Here is a 26,819-nt window from a genome sequence, read left to right as displayed (position 1 = left end):
GAAGCCTGGCGCTGAAGCTAATATCTGTGCCCATCTTCCCGTACTTTATATGTAGGATGCCTACCATAGCATGGCGTGTCAAGTGGTGCCATGTCTGCACCTGGGATCCCAACCGGTGAACCCCGGGCCACCGAGAAGCAGAACGTTTGAACTTAACCGCTGTGCTAGGGGGTCGGCCCCTATAATCGGGGCTCTTAAAGCTGAAAGTGACCTGAATTTCTCCGGATCTCTGTCAACTATCAAACTTTTGAGAGATAAAGGAGAATTTATCCCAAAAATGCTAGTTGCTTCTGAAATTGTTTTGTTGATGTTGTTTTCAGAGAGATGAATGACAAAAACACTTTTTTCCAACTAAAACATCATGGACTTATTGGCTCTGTAGACACATCCCAGGTAAGGTTTAACATTTAAAAAACTTTATTCTGTGATCTTTAATTAGTTTCCCAATTGTTTAGGACCAGGGCGCCCATATAAGGCCATCGACTTCTCACACCAAGGACCTGCCTTTGTTACATGGCACCGGTACCATTTGTTGTGGCTGGAAAGAGATCTCCAGGTTGGTGAAAACTATACATTTGGCTCTTTTAATTTTGCTATAATTTTGGAGACTCATATCAGTCTTTGCACTACTCGCTTTCTTGTTGTACCTGATGGCGTGAATTAAATGACTAGATATGCCCTTTGCTTCTAGCGACTCACTGGCAATGAGTCCTTTGCTTTGCCCTACTGGAACTTTGCCACTGGGAGGAATGAGTGTGATGTGTGTACCGACCAGCTTCTTGGGGCAGCAAGACAAGACGATCCGATGCTGATCAGCCAGAATTCAAGATTCTCCAGCTGGGAAATTGTCTGTGATAGGTAATGGCACGTGTACCTGCAATGGAAATCCAGACACCATATTTTCTTACGTCTGAGAGATGGAGAGTCACTCTATATTTAAGTTTCAAATGCATGTTGGGTTCTGTTTAGATGTTTCTGAAAATGATTTTCCTGAGGAAGATGGGAGTTTAAAAAATTATAAGCCCTTTAATAAAAAAATAGAGGTATGGAAACCACATTTGTGAATTAAGTATGCTTGGCCATCATTTTTTTTCATTAACTTTTTAAATTGTGCTCATAATAGCTTATAACATAGTGAGGTTTTGTTTGTCATACACCATATATATGCCACTTCACCCCTTGTACCCACCCTCCACCCTCCTTCCCCTGGTAACCATTAATTTATTTTCTTTGTCCATGAGTTTGTTTATATTCTGCATATAAGTGAAATCATATGGTGTTTGTTTTTCTCTCTCTGGCTTATTTCGCTTGACATCATGCCCTCAAGCTTCATCCATGTGATTGTGAATGGGATGATTTTGTCCTTTTTTATGGCTGCATAGTATTCCATTGTATATATCTATACCACATCTTCTTTATCCAATCATCCTTCACTGGGCACTTGGGTTGCTTCCATGTCTTGGCTATTGTGAATAATGCTGCAGTCAACATAGGCATGCATAAGTCTCTTTGAATTGTTGCTTTCCAGTTCTTTGGGTAAATACCCAGTAGTGAGATAACAGGGTTATATGATATTTCTATTTTTAATTTTTTGAGGAGTCTCCACACTGTTTTCCACAGCGGCTACACCAGTTTGCATTCCCACCAGTGGTGTATGAGGGCTCCCTTTTCTCCACAACCTCTCCAACATTTGTTGTTTTTTGTCTTGGTGATTATAGCCATTTTGATGGGTGTAAGATGGTATATAAGTCTAGTTTTGATTTTCATTTCCCTGATGATTAGTGATGTTGAGCATCTTTTCATGTGCCTGTTGGGCTTGGTCTTCATTTTGAGATCAACTGTTTCAAAATTAGAAGTAGTTCCTGCATTCAGCCCACACTTCTTAAGCACTGATCATATTCTAATCAGTGTAATAGTGCTGAGAATACAAGGATGAATAAAATATAGCTTCCCTTTTGAATATCGTATTGTGTTTACAAAGGTAAATTGCTTGTAAACAAGTTACAAAACAACGTGAGAAGTATCTTAATAGACATATGTGCACAGCCAAGAAGAGAGTCAGGAAAAGTCTCTAACAGGTGGGGATGATTATCCAGGGACTTTAAGTAGGCACAGACCTCAGCTAGATGTAGGGGAGGGTGGTGAGTGTGTCCCAGATGGAGGGGACATCACGTCTGAAGCTAGAAAAGTCTGTTGTAGCAGTCTGGTAGGGCTGGGCCACGGGTGCTAGTGAGTTGAGAGGACAGGCATGGGGCAGGGGAGAATGGCCTCTGAAGTACCAAAGAACACACACGCAGACCAGCAGCCCGCAGCCCATGAAGAGTTCTGTCCTCAGTGATCCCTTGCATTTGTTTCTGTTTCCCGGAACACATGCAGAAAAAGCTTCCTCAAGGGACTCCTCTGGCTTCCTTTATTCATTTGTTTCCTACGACATCCTCCTGTTTTTAACCCCACTACTCTAGCTTTCCTCTTCTGTATCTTTCGACTACTCATGGCACAGAGCTTCATTGCCAACACCCCCAGGCTGGGTGTGCGCGTGTTTTCAGGGGTCTAGGCCTGGCTAGCAGGGGTCCCACCTTCTGCATCTTAAGATTTTCCTACAGCCCTCCAGACAGTGCTCCAGAATATGTAGGGACGTAGTAGGCGCTTTTTACATGACTTAGTGTAATTTCATAAAACACCATTTCTCACAGTGCCTTGGGGTATTAATAGGTAGGACATGAAAAGAGATTTCTATGATCCAATAAATTTAAGGAATGCTGAGTTGAAAAGATTTTTTAATTTTAGAACGTAAAGAGCCTTTCTTATGTAAGCGTATCGCTATTCTTCAAGAGGGGCCTGCACTGCACTCACTGACCCGGCACCTTTATTGCACAGATCGTCTCACCGGAACACACTGGGGAAATGCAGCTTTGGAGGCCTTTTTTGCCTAGTTTTCAGGCACTGGCCTCTTTCACCCTCATGCTTGTGCTGATTCCATTCTCACATCCCTGGCACCATGCCCTCACCCATTAAAAGCCACAGAGAAACATCTTTAAACTTTTATGTCTACCAATGAAATAATGCTCTGATGGTGGAATTCCAGGCCGTAACAGACGTGTAGGATATAGCCTTTCATGGCATGGCCCCTCCTCAGCCTCCATGTTTGCCACATAACCATCCCTACTGCCTTGGAACATGTTCTAATACAGCGTTTCTGCTAATGCCGCTCCTCTGTATAGTTTCATCTGATTTTACTCTGACCACCTCCATCTGCCTTCCGTTTGCCTAAAACGCTTTCCCAGTTTACACAGACATTTCTGACCAAACTGGCTTAGCTCAGTATAACACGGGGCACCCTGGTCTCTTTTCAGTTACTTCAGATTCAAATGCGCATGACAGGAGTCACCGTCTTGCCTTGTAATGGTAATTATTCTTACTGTCTCTCCAGTGGAATGGTAATTATTCTTCATCTTTATGGATATATTGATATGTTATGGGATCTTGGTTTTTGAAACTCCTTAATCCATAATTACTTTCAGAGGTAGTAGTTTTAGCACGTATTTTTGACCCTTGTAAGGTAGCTGTAATAAAATTTTATCATGACCTGATTGGGTTACTTGGCCCAAAGTTATGACACTCTCTATCCATGAATTGACATATTATCTTTAATCTCCTTACAAATCTTAGCTTAGATGACTACAACCGCCGGGTCACCCTGTGTAATGGAACCTACGAAGGTTTGTTGAGAAGAAATCAAGTGGGAAGAAACAGTGAGAAATTACCAACCTTACACGACATACAAGATTGTCTGTCTCTCAAGAAGTTTGACAATCCTCCTTTTTTTCAGAACTCTACCTTCAGCTTCAGGTTGGTGCTCTGAACTCTGCTAGACTGGCATTTTTTGACACTTTCAGATTTTCATGCCTGTTATGACCTGGAAGGAAATCCAGGTCTTGGGAGACGTTTACAAAGCTAAGTAATGGAGAAGTGCTTGATAGGACTGGATAACAAGAGGTCAGTGTTAGGAAAGTCATCATCCATCCACTATAATTAATAGTGTAGATTTAACATCTCCTAACTTAGCTATTCAAAAGCATCTTTTGTATTTCTAATTTCTGTAAAAATAGAGGTACAGTCTTCAGGACCAGGGAACTCGTTAAAGACAGCATTTAGAATATTTGCTCATACTCTTTCTTTTTATTTTTTTAAAAAAATTTGTCAGCCATAGACTTTCATATTGGGGTCTAAAATCTCAGAGGAGTATTACAGAGTAAATGCAGCTCAAATTACAGCATAGCAATGACATTACAATGCTTGAAATTTCAAGACCAGCTAACAATTTTGTCCCTCCAAAAAGACTTTGAGAAGTATGAGAAATATGTATGGATATAAATGATTTTAAACAAAGATAGATGGGGCTCCATAAAAGAATGGTGGATAGATAGATTCACGGTCTTCTACCAGACTGAATTCTCTCTCTCATAACTGTGTGTAAACTATACAACTGATGGGTTATTTGGGGCCAGGGGCAGAGTGGACAGAACTTGAGTGCAGAGGTTGTGCTAAGTGTAGCAGGACTCAGAGTCTGTGCTGGAGTTGGTCACAGCCCTCAGAGTGATTTCAAAGTTGAGGTAAAGGGTGACATTTAAGACTGTCTTGAAATAGAGTGTGTATTATTGTTTTCACTGTGATAAAAATGTTATTGAAGCAGAGTGCAATCCATATAGATTTGAGTTAAGAGAGTGGTTCTCAATGTTCAGTGCCTAGACTTCCATCTGGGAGTTGGTTAGAACTCCAAATTGTTGGGATCCAGCCCGCACCTACTGAATCAGAAATTCTGGAAGTGGGGCATGAAATATGTGTTTTCCTCCAATGATTCCAATGTATGCTTAAATTTGAAGCTCACTGAGTTAGGGTATGGACAATTGACAATTAGAATTTCCTGAAAATGGGGAGAGGGAAAAAAGAGAAGGATAAGGGGAATTGGGGGATATATTTAGGATGCTGAATGTATTACAGTCAAACTGCAGGTCTCTTTAGTTGAGAAATATGAATATAGGATTATATGTTAACTCAAAAAATATTTAATGATCATAGACTGTGTGCTGGTCATGGTACTGAGCCCTGGCAATAAAAATCTGAAGGATATATAGTCACTGCCCTCTAGGAGTTCATAGTCCGGCGTGGGAGACAGAAATGAAGATAATTAATTGTCATACAGTACACAAAAGAGATATAATCCAACTTAGCAGGTACAGAAGTAGCATTGATTAAGAGTTCCATCTCCTTAGAGGAGATCATCATTAAAAGTTGGGGCGAATTGTTAATTAATTAGCTATGACAGAGCTTCTCATTTTCCTACCCAACTCAAATGAGAAGAGTGTTGTCTAGGCTGGAAACAATCCAAAGAGACTTTTATTAATCCATGACTTTTATTGCTGACATGCTGATTTCTCTCAGGAATGCCCTGGAAGGGTTTGATAAAGCGGATGGGACCCTGGACTCTCAAGTGCTCAGCCTTCATAATTTGGTTCATTCTTTCCTGAACGGGACAAGTGCTTTGCCACATTCTGCGGCCAATGATCCCATTTTTGTGGTATGTTCAAAGACTCAGAGTAGATGAAAATTTTCTAAACAATATGTTGGATTTATTTGCCTTTCAATAAGATTAAAGTTTGGGATGTGTTTTATTCTCTGTGGGAACCATGGGATTTATGCCTATGTGAATTAACTTTAATCTGCATCATAGGGGTGGTTAGATAGCATCTGAAGTTCCCTCATCAGAAACCCATGCTGCAGAGATGGTTAGCTTTGGAATGACCCCAGCCAGGAGTTTACAGTCCAGAAGTGGATTCATAAATTAGCATAATAATATTATAAATTAGGTCATAACTTAGCATAATATGTATCATAAGTTAGCATAATAGAGTGTCTCAGGCATTAGAAAAGCCTGAAAGGATTTGGGCTCTTGCTGGGTGATTTTGGGAGGGCTTAAGGAAGCAGGGCTTTGCTGTGGATTGGATGCTGTCAGGAAGCAGGGGTAATTCTGATTGGGTATCCCAATAGTTCTTCTCTCTAGGGTGGGCAGACTAATTGGTGAAGCAGCGGCAGTCACTTGTATTAGCCAGAAAGGGCTAATCTTCATGTTGGGTATTTTGTGGTTTGGACAATGTTCACGTTTTGTCTGCGATGAGACACGATTATGGAATTGCCTTGGTTTTATCCTGATCCATCACAGTCACAGAGTGGCCTTATCTGGTGTTGATATTCCATGTAACATTCCTGTTTACGTCCAACAGGAGAACACCGAGACCTTGCTGATAGGGCTAGGCCAGCTTCTGGATGTCAGAGCCTGCTTTGTTTCCTCAAGTAAAGCTCACCGAAGCTGGCTTAGAAGCTTTAGATGACAGAAACGTTTGTTTCTCAGCTGCTGAACCCAACAAAGTATCTGCTCCACAGACACTTCACTCACCATCCACTATTTTAACACAGTCCGTCTGTCTTCAGGGTCGTGTCTTGGATAGATGGTTTCAGAGCAATTACAAGAAGAAATTTCACTGCTGGTCCTTTTTTATTTTGCCAGTATTTAGAGTTTACATTCTTATCCAGTTGGATCGCACTGTAGCAAACAGACACTGTATGGTTTTTTCCCCGAGTTTTCCTGATCTTAATGTTACTCTTAGCAGTGTGTCTTAGTCTGCTCAGGCTGCTGTGACAAAATAACACAAACTGGGTGTGGCTTAAACAACAGAAATTTATATCTCAGAGTTCTGGAGACTGGGAAGTCCAAGATCAAGGTGCTGGCTGATTCGGTTCCTGGGGAAAGTTCTCTTCCTGGCTTGCAGACCACTGCCTTCTTGCTGTGTCCTTACATGACAGAAAGAGCAAGGGAGTGAGCTCGCTGGTGTGTACTTCTTATAAGGACAACTAACCCCATCTTCTTAGGGCCCCACCCTTATGACCTCATTTAACCTTAATTACCACCTTATAGCCCCATCTCCAAATACAGTCACATTGAGGATTAGGCCTTCAACATATGAATTTGGAGGAGGAAGGGGCCACAAATCAGTCCACAGCACAATGCATCCTGAAACCATCAGTTTACAGCAGTTTGTTTCTCTGGACTCCTGGGAGGCCACATGATATAGTCAAAAGAGCACTGGATTACAAGTCAAATCAGTTCTATTTAGTCCTGACTTGTGCAGTCTTGGGAGCCTCATTGAACTATGTGGAGCCTCTGTTTCCCACTCTGCAAAGTGCGGGTCACAGGCTGGATCTGGCTTCGGGGAAAAGTGTTGTACTCATTAAAGCAACTCGTCATAAATTAGGATATTATGATGCTGCTCTGGCAACTGTCAAGTACAATACAAATGTCATCATAAACATATGACTGTGTCTTGTGGTAGTGAGTGGGAACGGATTAGAGAACTATGTGTTGGGTTTGAATTTGCAAATCCTAGTTAAGTTTCCTTGTCTTGTGCTCCATAGTAGACAGTTGTGCCCTAAGGTGATTTACTGACAAATACAAAGTCAGACGTATTTCAAAGATGATGGTTATTTTCACTCCAGCCAGGGTACAAAAAAGGGAGATATGAAGAGCAAGGGTAGAGATAGAGCTTCCAAGGATTCTAACCTTGTCTGGTGGTGTGAGGGTCCCGGTAGCTTTCTGGACTCCCAGATAGGTAGAAGCAGGTAAGAGTGAGCTATAAGAAATCCTGGGATGGGAGCAGTTGGTGGAGGTATTCCTTCTTCCTAAAAAATGTTTCTACCCTCCTATTTGTGTGGTAGCAATAAATGAAGGAGTTGTCGGAAATGTGGACTATTGGTCCCAACTTTTAATAAGGTGGGGGCTTACCTGTGAGGCCTCTGCAGCCATCTTTGCTCTTCTGTAGGATACCTGTCTTGTTCAGTGGTTCTAACTTTATCTTTCACCTCCTTTTTCTGGCTATCATCTCAGCCATCAGCTTATGCCAAACATTTCTGGTGTCTACCTTCTCTGCTATGTATCTATACATCTATTTATCTATACTATATGTCTCTAAATAAGTCTTTTTTAAAACATACATTTTCAATTATATAATTTGTACACGCAATCTATCATAAAGAAAAATGTAACAGTACTCCTTATCTAGTACTCCAAAATATTATGAGTAGAACAGCATAATCCTCCTTCAAGTTGAGGTTTATACGCCAAATCTTTCTTGCCTATGAAAGGAAATAAGAGTGATGCTAGTAATTTGATTTTCAGCCTCTTGTCTCAAGGACTGCTATGTCTTATCTCCTCCTTTTGAGGAAGCCCACTAAGTGTGCAGGCTTGGCAATATTTTTCTCTGAATGACCGGATAGCAAGTATTTTAGGCTTTGCAGGCCAAATGACTTCTGTTGCAGCTACTGAACTCTGCCACTGTAGCATGAATGCAGCCACAGGGAAAATATGAACAAATGAGTGTGGTGTTCTAACAAAACTTTATTTATAAAAACAGGCGGTAAGGCCTATTTGACCCACAGGCTTTAGTTTGCCAACCCCTGCACTAAGGGATCAATGTCCCTGCTCTGCAGTAGGGATATCTCTCTAGTCATTATTTCTCTTCTTGATTTAGGTGGAAGCCATGACTTTATAGACGAAGAATTCCATGACTTACATATAGTTCAAAGATAGCAGATGTTTAGTTGTCCTTGTCTTTATTACTTTCAACATATTTAACATTTAAAATTTTGTTTTCCTTTGGTATGTGTTATCATGTGCGTATAAATAAACAAAAAGCCACGGCCTTTCTTTGAAGGCACAGGTGGAATGTTTTGGCGCTAATTCCAGAATCCACAAACACCGTAGGCTGTTTACAAAGAGTTTCATGTTGAAGCCATTTGAGCCTTAAATGACTTTTCACATATTGAGAACTAGGTTAAAGCATTTAAGTTAGAGTTACAGCTTCTGAAATTTCAAGTTCATGAGGCAATTCATGTAAATATGTTGCATACACTGCATACAACATTTATTAAAATTGTTTTTATGAAATCTCTTCAAGCAAGAGAGACACAAAGTGTAAGCGATCACAATAATGAGTGAAAGAAAGTTTAACATTAAGATACAGAAAAAACTCTGAACCAATCTCTGAAATTCTAATATTTCCTAATTCTAATAAGGTAATTGAAGGAAATGCACACATTTGTCCTGGAAAATAAGATCAGATCACAGGAATGCTAAGTTGTGCTGTCTTCAATATTAAATTTAGATATAACCTAGAAAAGAAAAAAATAGGGAAAAGGATAGATTGTAAAGTTAAATAGTTGAGTTAACTGCCAAGAAAGAAACATATCAGAGACTAGTAATTTTCTCCCCAATTCCTAAAGATACTATTCTTAGGGTGTATTTGGATGTTATCCCTTTAGAAAGGTGCATTTGGCAAGTTCCAATTCTTTCATTCCTCTGTGGCTGGGGGATTCATAGGTTGCATGGTTAATCCTCACTGAATAGCTGGTGTGTTTGTTCTCCCCCTTATACACTGAAATTCCAAATGGAGTAAGACATACAAGTAGCCTTATTACCATTGGTATTTCTTAACAAAGACAATTAACTGGATTAGATGGGTTCATTAATTTAGGGATATAAAAGCAAGAAAAGAGAAAATGAGTTTCTAAAAACAAAGATCTGAGGAAGTACACTATGTCAATCCTGTAAAACCCCTTCTGACTCTACTGTTCTAGGCTGCAATACAACTAGTAAGATTAATGGGTCATAGTAACAAGTATAAAATACTTCTGAGTTAGTATGTGTTTAACTGAAATTTTTAAAAAGAAGTGTATAGGACATTGCTTTTTTCTCCCCAAGAGTGAAGCACTTAAAAATGGACCCATTTTATTTATCTTTCTTAAAAAAAGAACAGTCATAATTAGACTAATACTTTTAGTAATTAAAACAGCATTGTTTTATTCTAATTTTTTAACAGTTTAGTGGTTTTTAATGACATAATTACAGAAATATTGGCAAAAAAATGTTAAAATGTCCACAGTTCCATCTCAGTTTTTTCTGCTTCTTTTCATATCTTCTATGTTTTATGTAGTTGCAATTATAATGCACACATTACACATGATATTCCACTTTCACTTCATTTATTTAATTTTTAGGTTGTTACATAGTTTCCTAAATTCTTTAGTTAAAAAATTTTTAAATGTATAATGCACAGAAGAGGTTCAAATGCAAAAGGCGCAAAATGAAGTACCTGTATCAAGCATCTCCAGCAATCCATTATCATTTTTTCCTATTCTTGAAGATATATTTTATAAATATGGAAGCAAACCTGTTTACTTATTTATCCTCACTTTTTTGTCCAAAGGGTAGCATACTATAGACACTCCTGAGATGTTTTTTTAACTTCTTCTAAATCACTCCATATCCGTTCATACAGGACTTTCTCACTCCTTTTTTAAGGATTATGGTATTCTACAGTGTGGCTTTATCTTGAAATATTTAACGTGTCTCCCACTCATGTGCATTTAAGTGGTTTCCAATCTTTTGCTTTTTAAACAATGCTGCAGTAAATGGACGTGTAGGGTAAGTCGAGAGAGCAGAATCGCTGGGTCAAAGGTTAAATAAATGCATTTGAAATTTTGATAGACGTGCCAAATTGCCTTCCAGAAGGCTGAATCATCTTCCCTCTTACAAGCTGTGCAGCAGAGTGACAATTCCTGCACTCTTTCTCATTGGTAAAGTGGGTTATTACACCTGTTCGTCTTTGCCAATCTGACAGGTGAAAATGGTATTTCAGTGAGTTTTAATTTGCGTTTCTCTTCTTTTTTTTTCAGATTTTATTTTCCCTTTTTTCTCCCAAATCCCCCAGTACATAGATGTGTATTTTTAGGTGTGGGTCCTTCTAGTTGTGGCATGTGGGATGCCACCTCAGCATGGCTTGACGAGCGGTGCCATGTCCACGCCCAGGATTTGAACTGGCAAAACCCTGGGCTGCCGAAGCAGAGCATGGGATCTTAACCACTCGGCTACAGGACCGGCCCCTGCATTTCTCTTCTTATAAATGAAGTTCAGCTTCTTTTTTTTTTTTTTTAAAGAGTTTTTTTTTTTTTTTAAAGATTTTATTTTTTTCCTTTTTCTCCCCAAACCCCCCCGGTACATAGTTGTATATTCTTGGTTGTGGGTCCTAGTTGTGGCATGTGGGACGCTGCCTCAGCATGGTTTGATGAGCAGTGCCATGTCTGCGCCCAGGATTCGAACCAACGAAACACTGGGCCGCCTGCAGCGGAGCGCGTGAACTTAACCACTCGGCCACGGGGCCAGCCCCAAAGTTCAGCTTCTTTTCATACATTCAAAGAACCATTTGCATTTCCTTTTCTGTGATCTGTCTCTTCATATAGGATAATAACTTCTGGAAAGAGAAAAAACCCTAAAATTTCATAAGAGAATTAGTGAAAGTGGTCTGTTGTCTGTGTAGTCAGTAACAAAATACAACATCCTCTTTTGATATTTTATTTTTCTTGAAAACCCAATATTCTGTTCATATAAACATGTGTTTTCTAGGTTTCACTAGCTTATGAGAAGCTACTATGATCACTGACACCATATCCAACCTCTAGAACAGTGCCTGGGACTTAGCAGGTGCTCGCTAAATTTTTGTTAGGAGAACGTTACATTATTGAGCATCTATTAATGTGCTGGATGTCATGCAAACATGACCTTTTAACTTCACAAAACTGTATGTTAAACTGCTCTCCTTGTTTTAAGTATGTGAAAAATGAAGTTCAGAGAAGCTAAGAAATGTGGTTAACACAAGGTGATGTAAACCGGTAAGTGGCCAAGCAGAGATTATAAGAACAGTTTCCTGGGGCTGGCTCTGTGGCACAGTGGTTAAGTTCACACTTTTGGCTTTGGCGGCCCGGGGTTCACTGGTTTGGATCTGAGATGTGGACCTATGTACCGCTTGGCAAGCCATGTTGTGGCAGGCATCGCACATATAAAGTAGAGGAGGATGGGCATGGATGTTAGCTCAGGGCCAGTCTTCCTCTGCAAAAAGTGGAGGATTGGTGGCAGATGTTAGCTGAAGGCTAATCTTCCTCTAAAAAAAAAAAGAAAAACAGTTTCTTACTCAAAATGTCCCCATGTCAAGTCTCCCAGCTCCAGTTTTGCCTTTTGTCAGTTTAGATAATTCTTAATTTGATCCTTTCACAATTAATTTCATTATAGCTGAGGAAATGTAGTCCTGTTAGATCATGTTAACAGGAATTAAGACTAATTCGTGAAGGGCAGGTCTGAATAATTTTGCTTGGCTTTTGAAGCATTCATGTTTTTAAAATGCCACATTCACTTAATTAACGTATGTATTTTTAAATAACTGACATGTATAGTCGCTAACTCCTAAGTAGCATAAACTTTTGGTGAATTTTATAGGAGCTGAGCTGTCAGAGAAGGTGGCTGGCCACCTACTTGGGCAGAGTCTCCCAGAGTGGCGGGATCTCTGTAGGCTGGGTCTGGGGGATGGTTTGGTTTTTTAACTTGGCAGCTGCTAAATGGCACCTGAAAGTGTTCTTTTCAACTCTAGACTTTATAGGGATAAACACATACACTACTGAGAACTAACTCTATATTAAAAGATGAACTATGTATACTTCATTATTGATGAAATTAAGTAGTCTAATGGTAAACTACAATTTATATACAAATCTAAGATAGTTCTAGCTTTGATTTGAGTTCCTCTTTTCCTAGAGCTTTGCTATTGCTTAGCCACGAATAGCCTGGGAATATCTCCGTTCTTATCTAGAATCTCCTCTGACATCACCCTGGTTCTCTCTGTTCGATTTGTTTTGTCTGCTTAAGGTGTATGCTGAACTGGTCACTTCTTTTAAAGCTGACTTACTAACAGCAGAATCTGTTTGCATCCGTTCAAAGTTTAATCCTTAAACTGCAAGCATTCTTCGTCAGGGACTTAGCAACTGAATTTCTTTTTTCTTTTTTAAAGATTGACACCTGAGCTAACATCTGCTGCCAATCTTCTTTTTTTATTTTTTCTTCGTCTTCTCCCCAAAGCCCCCCAGTACATAGTTGCACATTCTGGTTGTGAGTGCCTCTGGTTGTGCTATGCGGGATGCCGCCTCAGCATGGCCTGATGAGCGGTGCCGTGTCCGTGCCCAGTCTCGGAACCGGCAAAACCCTGGGCCACCAAAGTGGAGCTCGCGCACTTAACCACTTGGCCACGGGGCTGGACCCCAGCAACTGAATTTCTAATGCTCTTGATATTTCTTTTTGTATACATGCTGTTATATCTTGTATACAGTGTATATTGTTACATTTTATGTATACATACGTATATTTTAATAATAATAATGCTATTATACAAATCTATGCAGAAATAGTGCTTTCCTTATGTAACTCCTCCAAAATGTCTGAAAAATATCTTCTATTCTGTCTGCTTAGGATGCAAGGAGAGCATAGATAGGGAAGGACAAGAAGAGAAAATTAGAGCAAAATAGAAAACATACTGTCCTGCCTCAGCACTGCCTGGAAGACTCTATGATCGCTCCAATGTCCTTTTTTCTGTGACTGTTTCTCGTCTCTCACTATGCTAGGTACGGAGTAAGCAGCTCCCTGTGGCAGAGCTTCGTCAGCTAAGTAGAAGCTTGGGTGTTGTTTAACTATGTTTTGCCTATGACGTATGGCTTATCTAGGGAAATGTGAAACCAACATCTTGATTATACCTTGCTTCAAATCCTTGGCAGAACAAGGCAAGAACAAATAAATATTACCACAAAATAATAAGCATGATTAAATAGGTTTTTTAGGAATTCTCTCATTTAGAAAATGTGACTCAACTTTTACTTTGGCCTTCTACCTTAAGTTTTAAATTGGAACTTCTCATATGGAACTGTACGTCTACTATGTGACTTCTAAATGATCACATACAAATTCTCTGAGGACCAGAGCACGTTCACATTACCACAACAAGATCCACTCTGATGATGAATGACATCTCTTGGACAGTAACATGCAAACTCGACTCGTGACAACCACAGTGTGCCGGTCTTTCGTAACATACAAATGTCTTTGCAGACAGCCTCAGGTTTCCATGGCACTCCTCCGTGGGCAAAAACGCTTCTCATGTCACCAGTGTGGCAGGAATCTGAATGTGCAGCCATCTAAGTTAAGGTTAAGTTTAATAGTAACTTTATCTTCCAATGATCTTGAGAAAGATAAGCATGCTTTCCCCATATTTTATTAAGTTTATTTATGCCCATAAGCACAATATTTGTTGATTAATTGCTTTCTCCTGCAAGGGTTACATTTAAAAACTTTGGGGCCGGCCCCATGGCTGAGTGGTTAAGTTCACGTGCTCCGCTTCGGCGGCCCAGGGTTCAGATCCTGGGCGCGGACATGGCACCTCTCATTAGGCCATATTGAGGCAGCGTCCCACATGTCACAACTAGAAGGACCCACAACTAAAACATTCAACTGTGTACTGGGGGATTTGAGTAGAAAAAAGCAGGGGGAAAAAAAAAGGAGACGAAGATTGGCAACAGTTCTTAGCTCAGGTGCCAATCTTTAAAAAAAAAAAAAAAGAAGCTTACTGCCTATGTTTAAAAAAAAAAAACCTTTACCTTCAGAGCCTATGTAATCACATTTTCTTCAATAATGCCTCCAGTTTGAAATTCAGTTGCTTTTTTTTCTTCCTGTACCTATGTTTATTTTGTGGGAACAAGGTAGAATAGGTTTGTATACCAACATTTGTAACCTCATTTCTGAAGCACTCAATTTTTAACACTATCACATAGCTAGGTATCTCTACAGCAGATAAAGCCACAAGAGTCCCCTTTTACTTTTATTACCCTCAAATTACATTTGGCCTTTACAGAGATAATAACTGAGCTCATTTTCAACTTGTATCCACAAGGATACCATTAGTTTCTCAAGAGTGATTCAAGGTATCTCGTGTAGGGACAATGTTCACAACTTTAACAAAAATACCCATTCTGCTGGTTGCACCACTTCTCTTTCTAGCCCGTGGACACGTTCTTGCTCATAGCATCTTGTTTATTGCATCCTTTGCATCTTCTTGGCACGCACTTGCCTTCTTTACTACAGTCTATAAACTGGGTTCTCTGGACAGAGTTCCCACTACAGCATTCATTGTATCATGTTTTATAGGCCTTCTGAGACCTATAATCTCTCCTTATTATTTTTCCCTGTTCTTTTATCTCTCCAAATTATGAATTGCTTTAGTCTTGTCCCCTCCTTAATTATTTACACTTTGCACTAGGTGAATTCCGATGCTTTCCAAAAGTTATTTGCTCCTTTTCCAGACGTGATGCGCCTTCTCAAAGATGACTTTTTCTGAACTCCACTGTGGGAAACACTCATCACTTGCACTATCATGTCTTCTCCCAAAGTGGTTGCTTACATGATAAACTCTAGGCCTTTATTCCCTCTGGGCTTAAATTTTGTTACTCAAAGCCAAGGCTTTAGAATTCAAAAAATCTTTTCTCTCACTAAAAGCCCAGGTCTTATAATTTGATGTTTTGGTTTATAAGGTGATTGTCTCTGCCATGAGCTTTAAAAGTCTGTTCAGGAAATAAATCCCTTTAGTAAATCACTTGATTTCTTCTACTATCCCGAGCGTAGCCACGTGAGACAATACAGGCAGAAAGTTTTCACTGTTGCCTGAATAAGGGCAACTACATACAAGTAAGGGAGTGGGGGAGGAACCATGGGTATGATTTGAAAATGTTATCTACTAAATAAATAAGAGTAATACAAGCCAGAAGAACAACACAATTAAAGGACTTTAGAAGTGCAAAGAGTCATGGATTCAGGCAGGGACCAATGTCTCAGAACAGGGACCATTGAGCTGGTCCTTGAAAGACTGACACCAGAAAACAGAGGGAACAGCATTACAGGCTGAGGAAACAGCACCCACGAGAAAGGGGCCTGATTGGTTGAATTGTGGACAAAATAACACCGCTTTGCACGGCACTATCTTCAGCCAACAAATACTTACTAAGCATCGACTGTCCAGGCTGCCTGCTAAGCCTGAGTCTTCAAAGGTCAAAAGATCCTCTCCCTGACATTTAGGAGTTAGGGGTCTTGTTAGGGGAAATAGACAAATAGATAACAAGTTATATATAATTTGACTAGTGCTATCACTTGGGTACAGTTGGTGAATGGATGAATGAATTCACTTAACAAATATTTATTGAAAAAGTACCTCCCTGGCTGCATGTTACAGGCCCTGGGGTGACAGGTGCTGGGGCCATAGAGGGAAAGCAAAGCAGCCACTGTCCCTAAGCCCCTTGAATTTACTGTCTAGGAATGAACAAGGATCTCTAGTGGCCAGGCATCGAGCCTGGGCTGGACTCTGACATGTACATCCTGTTGCAAAATTGGGCTGTACATGTGGAAATTTTGCTGTTAATCTTTTAAATCTTGTAATAATTGCTGTATTTGAAAAGGTCTTCAACAGCTTCCTTGAGAAAATAAAAATGAGCACTATGCACATTACAACATTTTAGACTTTGTTTTGCTGGCATACCACTGAGATTTCAAATGAGAGGGTTATGAAATGAGTATATAGAATGGTGTTCCTGGTGAGGAAAATTTAAAAACCCATTTTGGAGATTTTCTCTTTTTTTACAGTCCATCTGTATTACAGTACTGGTAAACACAACCTCTTCTTTCTTTTCTTTTAAAACCAAAGCATCTGAATATTGACTAGACTGTGTATCTCATCGTACTTGCCTTTTTTCTGAACTCAATAATTGACACGCACTTTTGAAGGTCTCAGATGTCCCCAAATCAATGTTAAATCTGCAACGTGAATTTCATTTGTTCATTTGACAAGGGGGTTTATAGTGCTGTTTGGAGGGATGCCATCCATCCTTGAAAACTAAACTAAAAACGCCACTGGGTATGTCACTAAGATTAGACTGGGTATATGGAGCTTCCTCCTTCGAGAACCCCATTCCATTTCAGAGAAAGCTCCAATCAGATGGTCTGACTGAACAGACTGACCAATGTTAAACGCCATGGTCCCCTCTCTTTCAGGTCCTTCATTCCTTTACTGATGCCATTTTCGATGAGTGGATGAGAAGATTCAATCCTCCCGCTGAAGCCTGGCCTCAGGAGCTGGCGCCCATTGGTCACAATCGGATGTATAACATGGTTCCTTTCTTCCCTCCAGTCACTAATGAGGAACTCTTTTTAACCGCAGACCAACTTGGCTACAGCTACGCCATTGACCTGCCAGGTAACCAATACAGTTTCTAAGTGGGCGATTCATGCATCTTCTAAAGGAGCGTTCTTTCTGATGAGGATTTTAGGCTGGTTACTTTTAAAACTCCAGATGAGAAGCAGGCTCCAAGGTGTGCAATTTGCTTGCCCTTGAGAGACATTTGCATTTGTGAAGGAAGGGAGATGACCTTGTCTCTAGAAACTCTTAATGGGGAAGGCACGAACTTGGGATGGTTGCTGTCTGGCAATCTCATGTAGCTGATTTAGTGTGGTGGCTTCTGACCTTTACTTAATCCGATTTGATTCTTGTCTAAAAGTCATGGGATCACCCAATGACCAGACCCCACCTGCACTGATACCATTTTAACTTTTTTTTCATGTTCTTTCCTTTGTCTTGTAAAGAGATGACTCATATACCCATGCCTGAAAATTAGCCTTACACTCCACTCATGTTTGCAGCAGAAGCGGCAGCAGCAACATGCCAGCAGCAGCTCTGCCTGCCCATGGGTCCTGTCCCCATGCCAGTGGGGGCAGCAGAAGCGGCGGCAGCAGTGGCTCCTCCTGTCCGTGGGCCCTGTCCCCATGCAGCGGCCTGACTGCCCATGGGTCCTGTCCCCACGCTGGCAGCAGAAGCTCTGACTGCCCATGGGTCCTGTCCCCATGCTATTCCATACTATTCTCTAATTAAAAGAGCACTACTGCCAGATCTTAAGAGTCTAAGAAATCTTTCTTTCGACTCCTTGGCTCCCCGACCCGGCATCATTTCTTTCTTTCTTTTTTTTTTTTAATGCAAACAAGACCTTAAAGTTATATACGCAGATCTGATTAAGTTTATTGGCAATTTTCTAGAATATATATAAATTTAGCAAAACGACCCTCTAACCTACCAGTTAAACACCAGAAAAGGGACTGGTTAGATGACTGTTGTTTTGGAAAATTGAAAGTTGTTAAGAGACCTTATTCCACAGAGGAAGTATCTCCTCCTATACCTGATTTGACAATTCTATCTGAATTCATTGAAAACTGGCCGTGGTTTGAAATGTCTAGCCAATAAAATCAAAATGCATCAGCCACGTGTGGAGGGACCAGCAGGACTTCAAGATCTTTGCTTGAAGGCGGGGCTGGATTTAGGGTGGAGCAAGTGCAGCATTTGCCTTGAGCACAAAGGTCAAGGGGAGGCCAAAACCTTCAGTAGCCGAGATAAGTAAAAATGTTAACACAATATTTTAAAAAATCAAAATTAATGCCAAAAATCCATGATGAATACACTATCAAATTTTTAGATAAAGACAGGCTGTTGCTGTTTGTTTTATACCCCTGCATTATTTTGTAACAAGACCAATTATTTCCAACGAGCCCGGACCACTCCTGCTGGGTGGGTTTGTGAGGTTGATGTTGGCCTGCCAACAGTTTGGGCTACACCAGGCTTTATGTGTGTGATCTTTAATTAAAGTTTTTTAAGTCATGTTTTTAAATTATAAATTTGTTTACTAACTTTTCCCACTTGGTTCAAAATATGGGAGGATATTTTGATAAGTGTGTATGAGGGCACACATTTTTCTATTTGCCTAGGCCCCAGTATAGCTCCACGTGCCATTTAAGGAATTTTAGACAGGTCGAGAAAGGAAAGGTCAAACAATAAAAAATGTCTTAATTTGTCAAGAAGCTGAAAAACACACAGCCTATCTGCTGGTGGCTTTTCCTCATTTGTGTCTATCTCATCTTCCTTTCATCTCAGCCTACAGAGTTACCACAACAGTTTCAGAGCTCACATCTCTCTCTCTGACTTCAGCATCTTTTGGGCCCTGGAACCTGTCCTCTGCTTTTTGTTCTAGTTCTGCCTCGAATACTGCTTGTTCTCCTTACTGATTTGAAGTTTCCTTTCTTTGGGCAGCTGAGGATAGTTCTTTCAACCTCTTTCTCTTTTCTCTGGGATTGAACATCATAATAATCAAAAGTTTGGAATGTGCATTTTGACATGCTTCCATCTCTTCTGATGTCAGTCAATTAATAGGTATAGACAGAGAGCCTAAGTCTGCCCAGAATGTGTTAATTCATTAGAAGATACAAATTCATGTTCATTTATTGGTTTGACAAAGAAATTTACAATCCTGCCTGGGGAGACATAACTATAACCAAAGGTTGGAGAATGGGGTGAGAGGTTTGGGAAGGCAGGCGGGTCTTAAACTAGATTCAAAGATATTGTAGATCTTAGGTAGGTTAGGGAGAAAGAAGAGAGAATTTTAGACTGAAGAAGGGCTGCGAACACAAATGTGAAAGGTACACGTTGTCTACATAGAGGACTGTGAGAAGAAAGCCTGGGGGTAGTGGAAGGCTTGAGTAGAAGATTACTGTGAATTAAGGGTGGATCTGGGAGAAGGGCCTGATTACAGAGGGCCTTAAAAGCTAGGCAGAAACCCCAGTGAGATACTACTTCGCCCCCATTAGGGTAAGTACTACCAAAGAAGCAGGAAGTAACAAGTGTTGACGAGGATGTGGAGAAATTGGAATCCTTGTGTGCTACTGGTGGGAATGTAAAATGGTGAAACTGCTGTGGAAAACAGTGTGGCAGTTTCTCAAAACATTAAAGATTGAATTACCATATGATCCAGCAATTCTGCTTCTAGGTATACACCCCAAAGAATTGAAATCAAATACTCAAATATTGTTATGCCTCTTTTCATAGCAGGATTATTCACAATAGACAAAGGTGAACACAACCCAAGTGTCCATTGAAGGATGAATGGATAAACAAACTGTGTTGTATACATACAATGGAACATTATTCAGCCTCGAAAAGGCAGGAAATTCTGTCACACATTACAACGTGGATGAACATTGAGGACATTATGCTAAGTGAAATTAGCCAGACACAAAAGGACAAATACTGTATGATTCTACTTACATGAGATACCTAGAGTAGTCAGATTCATAGGGACAGAAAGTAGAATGGGGGGTGCCAGGGGTTTGGGGGTAGGAGGTTGGGGAGCTACCATCTCAGTTCTGATGAAAAAGTTTCTGTGGCTAGATGGTGGTGATGATTGCACTACAGTGTGAATGCACCAGATGCCCCAGAACTGAACACTTACAAATGGTTAAGATGGTAAAATATATGTTATATGCATTTTACCACAATTAAAAAAAATAATCATTTGATTCCTAAACAAAGAAATGGCAGAATAAAAATCTATGTTTTAAAAAGATGAGACTGTCAAACCCCCCCCCCCCCAAAACCAAAAGAAAATGAAACTGTCACCAGATGCTGCTGGGTTATAGCAGGAGGATAAAAATTAAAATCTTCTTGGAGTAATCCCTTCAGGATGGGTCAGGACCCTCTGTGGGATTGGAGGAAAAGAATTAGAGGTAGAATTTTACATCTAGATGAGTGTAGGGTATAGAATAAAAATCCAAGTCAGAGAAAGTGAATTTAAGAACAGCTGGCCAAGGATAAAAGAATTGTGAAAGACATGGCAAATAGGCATAAATATACTAAAAATGAAATCCATTAATTTTGTAGAAGAGCGTTCATAAAATATAGTTGAGTAGAGGATTGGATCTATCATGGGGAAGATTCAGATTTTATTTGAATGGGTACAAATTTCCTCTGCTCCTGTTATTGAATGTCTCCTGTTGTAACAGCCCATCTGATCTCTCTCACACATTTATCACCCTATCCATAGGCAGAGACAAAGGCAGAATTCCTCTACCTGAGAGTTGTGTGTTTTGCAGTTCCCCAGACACCATTTTAGCCTGCAATTTTACAAATGAGTTTTTAACTCACGAAGGTAGTTATATACTTCCTTGGAGGGTTTATTCTGTATAAGTATTTATTATAAGAAATTTTTAAAGTGCAATAAACTGTCTTTAAATAACGGAATTCCATTTCCCACTTCTTCAAGAAAAACAGTTGTGGATATGATAAATAGTTGGTAAGAAAGGGGAAGATAAATTTTATTCTACCCAGTGTAGTTTTGCTTTATCAACAAAAATGCATGTGAAAGGCAAATTGGTTTATTCTTTCCTTTTCTAAGAGTATTCAGCTGATGAAAATCCTAATCATAGACTCTTCTCTTCTGCTTTAATTTCAGTTGAACAAACTCCAGGTTGGACCACAACCCTGTCAGTGGTTATGGGAATGCTGGTGGCTTTGGTTGGTCTTTTCGCTCTACTGGTTTTCCTTCAGTATAGAAGACTTCGAAAAGGATATACACCCCTAATGGAGACACATTTAAGCAAGAGATACACAGAAGAAGCCTAGGATGCTCACACTTACCCTAGAGAAGAAGCTGGCCAAGTTGTAGTTCTGACTCTGACAATGAACAAACTTTAGTATCCTTCCTTTAGTTGAAGATCTTTGGCATAGCTCCTCCAAATGTGGCGATGACCCCAAAGACAGAAGATGCTTATTTATAGTCTGGTTTGCTTGTTTGGCAAACTCAAGCTAAAGTGCTAGAGGCTATCTCTGCCATCAAACAAAGGTAGAGCTGATGGTTTGTGGTATCACATAATAATTCCCTATGTTGATTAAGCCTCCTCACGTTCTGAGAGCACTAAAAAAAACCTGATAGAGTGGATTCATTTTAATTTACGGGTCAGTGTAATTTGAGACCTGGACCAGATCACGGTTCCATCTTTCTTGGTCCAAAGGTCTTCGTTTGTAATGGGCTGGAGGTAGGGGGTGGCAGGTGCTACATGAATCTCCAAGGTCCATTTTAGTTATAAACATCTATGCTTTTAGGTGCCGAAACTGATAATTTTCCTGAGGCTTGTTTTTCTTCTTTGTCTTCTCTGTCTTTTCTTCTCCAGCTTTTAAAATGTTCTTGAAGATGAAAATAGGCCTTATTTTCCAAATAGGATGGAGAATAAATGAATGAATGAATGATAAATTCAGTTCTTTTTTGTAAATTGGACTTTACAGAATTTATCAAGTCTGCCATTTCTGACAGTAGGCATATCACAAGGTTCAATAGCTGGATAAACATTGATCCTATAGTGATAAATAAATAGACGAGGGATTAAATTATAGAGCTTTCTAGTTGTTACAAACCTCTTAACAAGCATAGAATCACTATTTCCAGGAAACGCTGACTGGTGAAGGCTGGCGAGGCGATAATCCTGAATATGAGGCAATTTGACTAGTGTTCCATTGCTCTGAGGCTCCCTTTGGCTGATCCTGAACCAGTTTCTTTACTAGGCAGCCTCAGATGAAAAATCTTTCACGTATAATGCATTTGGCTTATTTTTAAGAGTTGACTTCAGATTCATTAATGCCGCACCGTACTGACAGTTACTTACGAATACTCATCGATTAAGTGTTATCATTTAAAAGCAAACCATCCATACAAAATATAACAATTCAGAATTAAATGGTTATGTTCTGCTAAGCAATCATTAGGTCAAGAGATATAAGAATGAGGTAGTCTTTACTAAGAGGTTTAGACTTATTAAGATGATGCTTGCTGAGAACTTAATGGTCATTGAGATTTCAAGGCAAATTTCATCTGCTCCTATCTGGTACCTGTGCATCAGGAGTGAGCCCAAAGTTCTAGAAGGTGGCCCATCTATCTGTTCATTTCAGCCCCTCTCTATTGGAGTGAATGAGTGTTGATAGACTCCTGGAGCTGCCTTCTATATATGGGGGGCCTAGAAGGTGCAAGATTCATTAAGATAGTGTTATCTGCTGGAATAAGACTGTAAAAGCCAGAAAAATGAAAAAGCCCAATGTGACCTGAATTTGAGTTTGAGTGAGTCTCATAATCCTACAGGTATATCTGAGAGTAGGTTCAGTGGATGAGAATCAAGATAGCCCCGAGTTCTTCAGGGGGTGAAGCCCCTCTTGGGCATTTTTAGCCACAACCACATACATAGATCTCAACTCCTGCCTTTATTCGTGGAAAATTCAGCAATGGTTCAATAACATGCTCCACTCTAGAAGATTTATGCTCTGAACTCAGGGTTGTTGAGGAACACATTTTTACATCCTGTTTTTAAACCAAAAGAGAAATATATTAAAATGAAGCTATAATTGTGCATGGTAGATATGTTTCTGAAAAGTTAGGTATAAATCAATTATGCGTTAAAAGCATCAGGGGAAATTACTTTTTATAGATGAACTATTACGAATAATTCTATAAAGCACATAACAACCTCTAGCTTATCTTCCAGGTATATCAGAATTTTTATGCATCATATTCCCATAAGATTTTTTTTGAAGCAAGATCTATCTGAGGTAGAAAAAAAGAGTAATCATTTATACTTAGCTACTTTTATATATAGCAATGCTACTTTTTATAAATATTATGTTTTATAATGTCTTCCTAAGAGAAATAATTGCCTAATTTTGTAGTTCATATAAGAGGAATAAAATTTTCTAACATTTTCTAACATTATAATAAATCAATGATCAGTAAACCTTTTAACAAATCTAAAGGTAGAACAAACATGTGGAATAAAAAAGTTGGTATTTACTTACACTGAATATTATGCAGATAAACTCAGGCAATATCACCGAGCACTGTAGGGCTATACTTCTCATTAATAGGGAAAAAAATTCAACCTTGAAGAAAACGAATAGATCACTTTATATGCTTCTATGCACAGTATTAGAAAAACTGCATGTATATGAATTTTGATTTCAAAAGGAATGCTTTTACAAAGCTAACATTCAGAAGTGAACTGAAATCCTTTAACATCCTTCCTTTGTGAATTAAATTCTCTTCTAATTCTAACTCTTTGACATTAATTTGTGTCTTGCTTAGGATTTAACATTGTTAATTATAATAATCTTAATGAATAATTTCAATCCCACGTTAACAAGAAGTCTAAAACTTATTAAAGAAGAAAATAAAAATAAACCTTGTTTTGCACATTATTGTTTGTCTGTTGGGGGCTATTGTTTTTTAATTTGTGACATAAATTTCCATCTTTTTGACATTCAATATACATATATTGGATATGTGTATATATATAAAAACTACGTAACAACTACTTCACTTTTGAAAATAAGTTCTTAAACTGATGTTTCTACTTTCTTTTGAGTTTCTAAGGAATTGCTACTTCCTGGCATTCTGTTATACAGGTGGGAAAAGCAGACACCAGCCTTTTTTCAGGTGAAGAGTTTTGCTGTCCCCTTAGTCTAAAGACTGATCGTATGGTAGGAGTGGCGTTGGGTGGCTACTTAAGTCACTGACCAGGAAGGATCCTGCAGCAGCTAAGTGACAGATCCTCCTGGAAAGGCTTCCAGGTCAGTCAGCTTGTTGGAGACCCTCAGAATAAGGAAGTTAGAGCCAAGGAAGCAATGGTTATGTCGTGTCCGCTTCCACATCTAGACTTTAAGTTTCTTGAAGCTTGGAGAGGTCAGATTGTACCTCTCTCTGTACAGCTCCACTGCCATACTTTCAAAGCACTTTAAGTACTCAGAAACTGTTGATGGTTCACTGATACAGGGGCATAAAAGAGCCAATTCACCACTCCTCCCCACAACTGGGAGATAATTACTCTCCTTGATGCAATGGCAAATCCCAAGGTTAAACTCTTCCTGTTTCTACAGTGCCTTGCTCATCCTGAGTTCCCTATAAATATTTTTTGAATGAATAAACTAATCTCAAAGTAGAACTTGGACCATGAAATTAATAACAACCTATTTTTCAGATTCTGAGTTGTACATATACTAGGTGGAATTTTACTCTATGCAACCCAATACAAGGGGATACTTTTCAGCCCTATTTTCTTCTTGAGTGTATCTTCCCCCCATTGTTGGTAGGCCTTAATTCTACCATTTATAGGGACAAAGATAGAAAGTTAAGACCCCACAGTATCATTTTAAAGCCTTCCACTATCTGATGTCTTAAAAGCCTTGTTTCAGTGGACGGAGTTAGTGGGCGCATTATTCAGCCGGGCAAACCAGTGCCCTTCTTACACCGATGGACCTAAGAGTTTCTCCAGAAACTCTCCAAAGATGACAGGACTTTATCTTTAATGGCAATTCAAGCTGAAAATAACCTCTATGAACTTAATTATGCCTTGGCAGGTAGTTTAATGAAATCTTGAAAATAACACACAAGAAAATTCTGAGCAATAGGATAAGTTAAAGTTTTCTACAAAGAGACAAAACAAACGAAAACAAAAGATTCCTATTCAAGGCCTATATGCACTCTGTATTCTCACCAAGACTATATCTATTTGCAGAAATCATTAACGCACCTGTGTTATTTGCCACGTTGACTCAAGTCGGACTTCTTGGATGTAACATGATTGAATTTGGTCCTTTCTCTTCCTGCCATTCTCTGCTCCTTTGGTGGTTTATAAACATAAGCTAAAACAGGTGTTTCTCAAATGTAATTGTTCTCTGTGTTGTAAATAACACCTTGCAGAATGTCCTTCTTTATTAAAATACCAGAACTTCCTGCCAGAGTCCACACTCTGATTACTCATTCACTTTGTATGTTATTGAGTGTTTCTGAATTTGTAATGAGCACAATGACCATCCTGATTAACAGCAGAGGGGAATGACTTACGCTAAAGCAAAACCTGCCCTCTTGTGTTTTATTAGAACATTGCACAATGTGGTAAAGTTCTTATAGCTATTTTTCTCTACCGTGGTTAATTGCACGGGTCAAAGAAAAAAACAAATAAATGCCGGGAGATTTGCCATGAATTCAGAAATCAGAGAAGATGAAGCACAATATTTAGAAGGAAATGATTTCCTGTGCAGGCAAAGTAATCATATAATTAAGGCTTTTAGAATTTCCTTTAGCATATTCTGATATGTTAAGTGTTCACCAGCAAGCCATAAAAATTTGGGGAAACATTTCAGGCTGCTGGGCAAAACTCTTTTATACTTGTCAAATACACATTAGGGTATAATTTAGGTAAATATTATTTACATGATCATACTCCAGCTGGAGTTTGGGGAAATTTCTTTTTCAATTAAAAACTGTTAATGAGAAACTGGTAAATTTTGGAAGAGTTTTTAGAAATATGCTAGATCAGTGAACCGAAACCAGATACAAATATCTGAATTTGAGTGTGAGTGTGAGAGGTGTCATAAAATGGCCTTTACTCTGGAAAATTCACTTTTCAAGACTGGACTATTGGTATGATGGCGCTAAAAGCAAATATTTATATGAGTGCCCACAGTGGCTTATCTTATATTCACTGGTTGAAAAAGGGACTCGCATAATACAGAAAACATGATCTCTATCTAGTTTTTGTAAGGCTTTTCCTTCTAGTACAGATGCCCAGGTACAGATTAAAGGGGGGACATGGGCAGGGCATTGTCTGCATATTCTGAGAAGTTTTAAGTGAAAAAATTGGGGCTCAAATTTTCCAACTGGCTATGCCTGTTACTCATCTTCTCTGTGCTTCTCTCCGAATGGGGATTACAGACTTGGTGGCAGTAGCTAGCTGTTTTCACGGAGAGTAGGGAATAGGCAAAAACGTCCCCAAACCCAAAAAACAGAAATTGGGGAGTCAGATTCGAAACACTTAGACTGCTGCCAGAAGATGCAGTCTTGGGAGAGTCATTAATTTACTCCCTATTGATGAGTATGTTATTATGTGGCACGCTTTGCTGAAAAGTCAATTTCCAAAGCAGGAAATTTATTACTTACGT

At 39.4% G+C, this 26,819-nt stretch overlaps 1 protein-coding gene across 2 annotated transcripts in view; it reads left to right on the top strand.

The window, feature by feature from the left end:
* The window catches only part of DCT (dopachrome tautomerase), an 80,941-nt gene extending 55,323 nt beyond the window's left edge, over positions 1-25,618 (top strand). For both annotated transcript variants that reach the window (XM_070240390.1, XM_014732151.3), the window contains 6 exons: positions 456-556; positions 692-858; positions 3,670-3,849; positions 5,443-5,578; positions 17,021-17,222; positions 21,295-25,618. In XM_070240390.1, coding sequence (XP_070096491.1) covers positions 806-858; positions 3,670-3,849; positions 5,443-5,578; positions 17,021-17,222; positions 21,295-21,464 — 741 coding nt within the window. In that variant the 5' untranslated portion in view covers positions 456-556; positions 692-805 and the 3' untranslated portion in view covers positions 21,465-25,618. The remainder of the gene's footprint in view (positions 1-455; positions 557-691; positions 859-3,669; positions 3,850-5,442; positions 5,579-17,020; positions 17,223-21,294) is intronic.
* Positions 25,619-26,819: the final 1,201 nt, after the last annotated feature.

Source organism: Equus caballus, chromosome 17 (assembly GCF_041296265.1).
Source record: "Equus caballus isolate H_3958 breed thoroughbred chromosome 17, TB-T2T, whole genome shotgun sequence".
NCBI lineage: Eukaryota > Metazoa > Chordata > Mammalia > Perissodactyla > Equidae > Equus > Equus caballus.
Note: the sequence above shows the minus strand (reverse complement) of the source record. Positions and strands in the feature narration are given on the sequence as shown.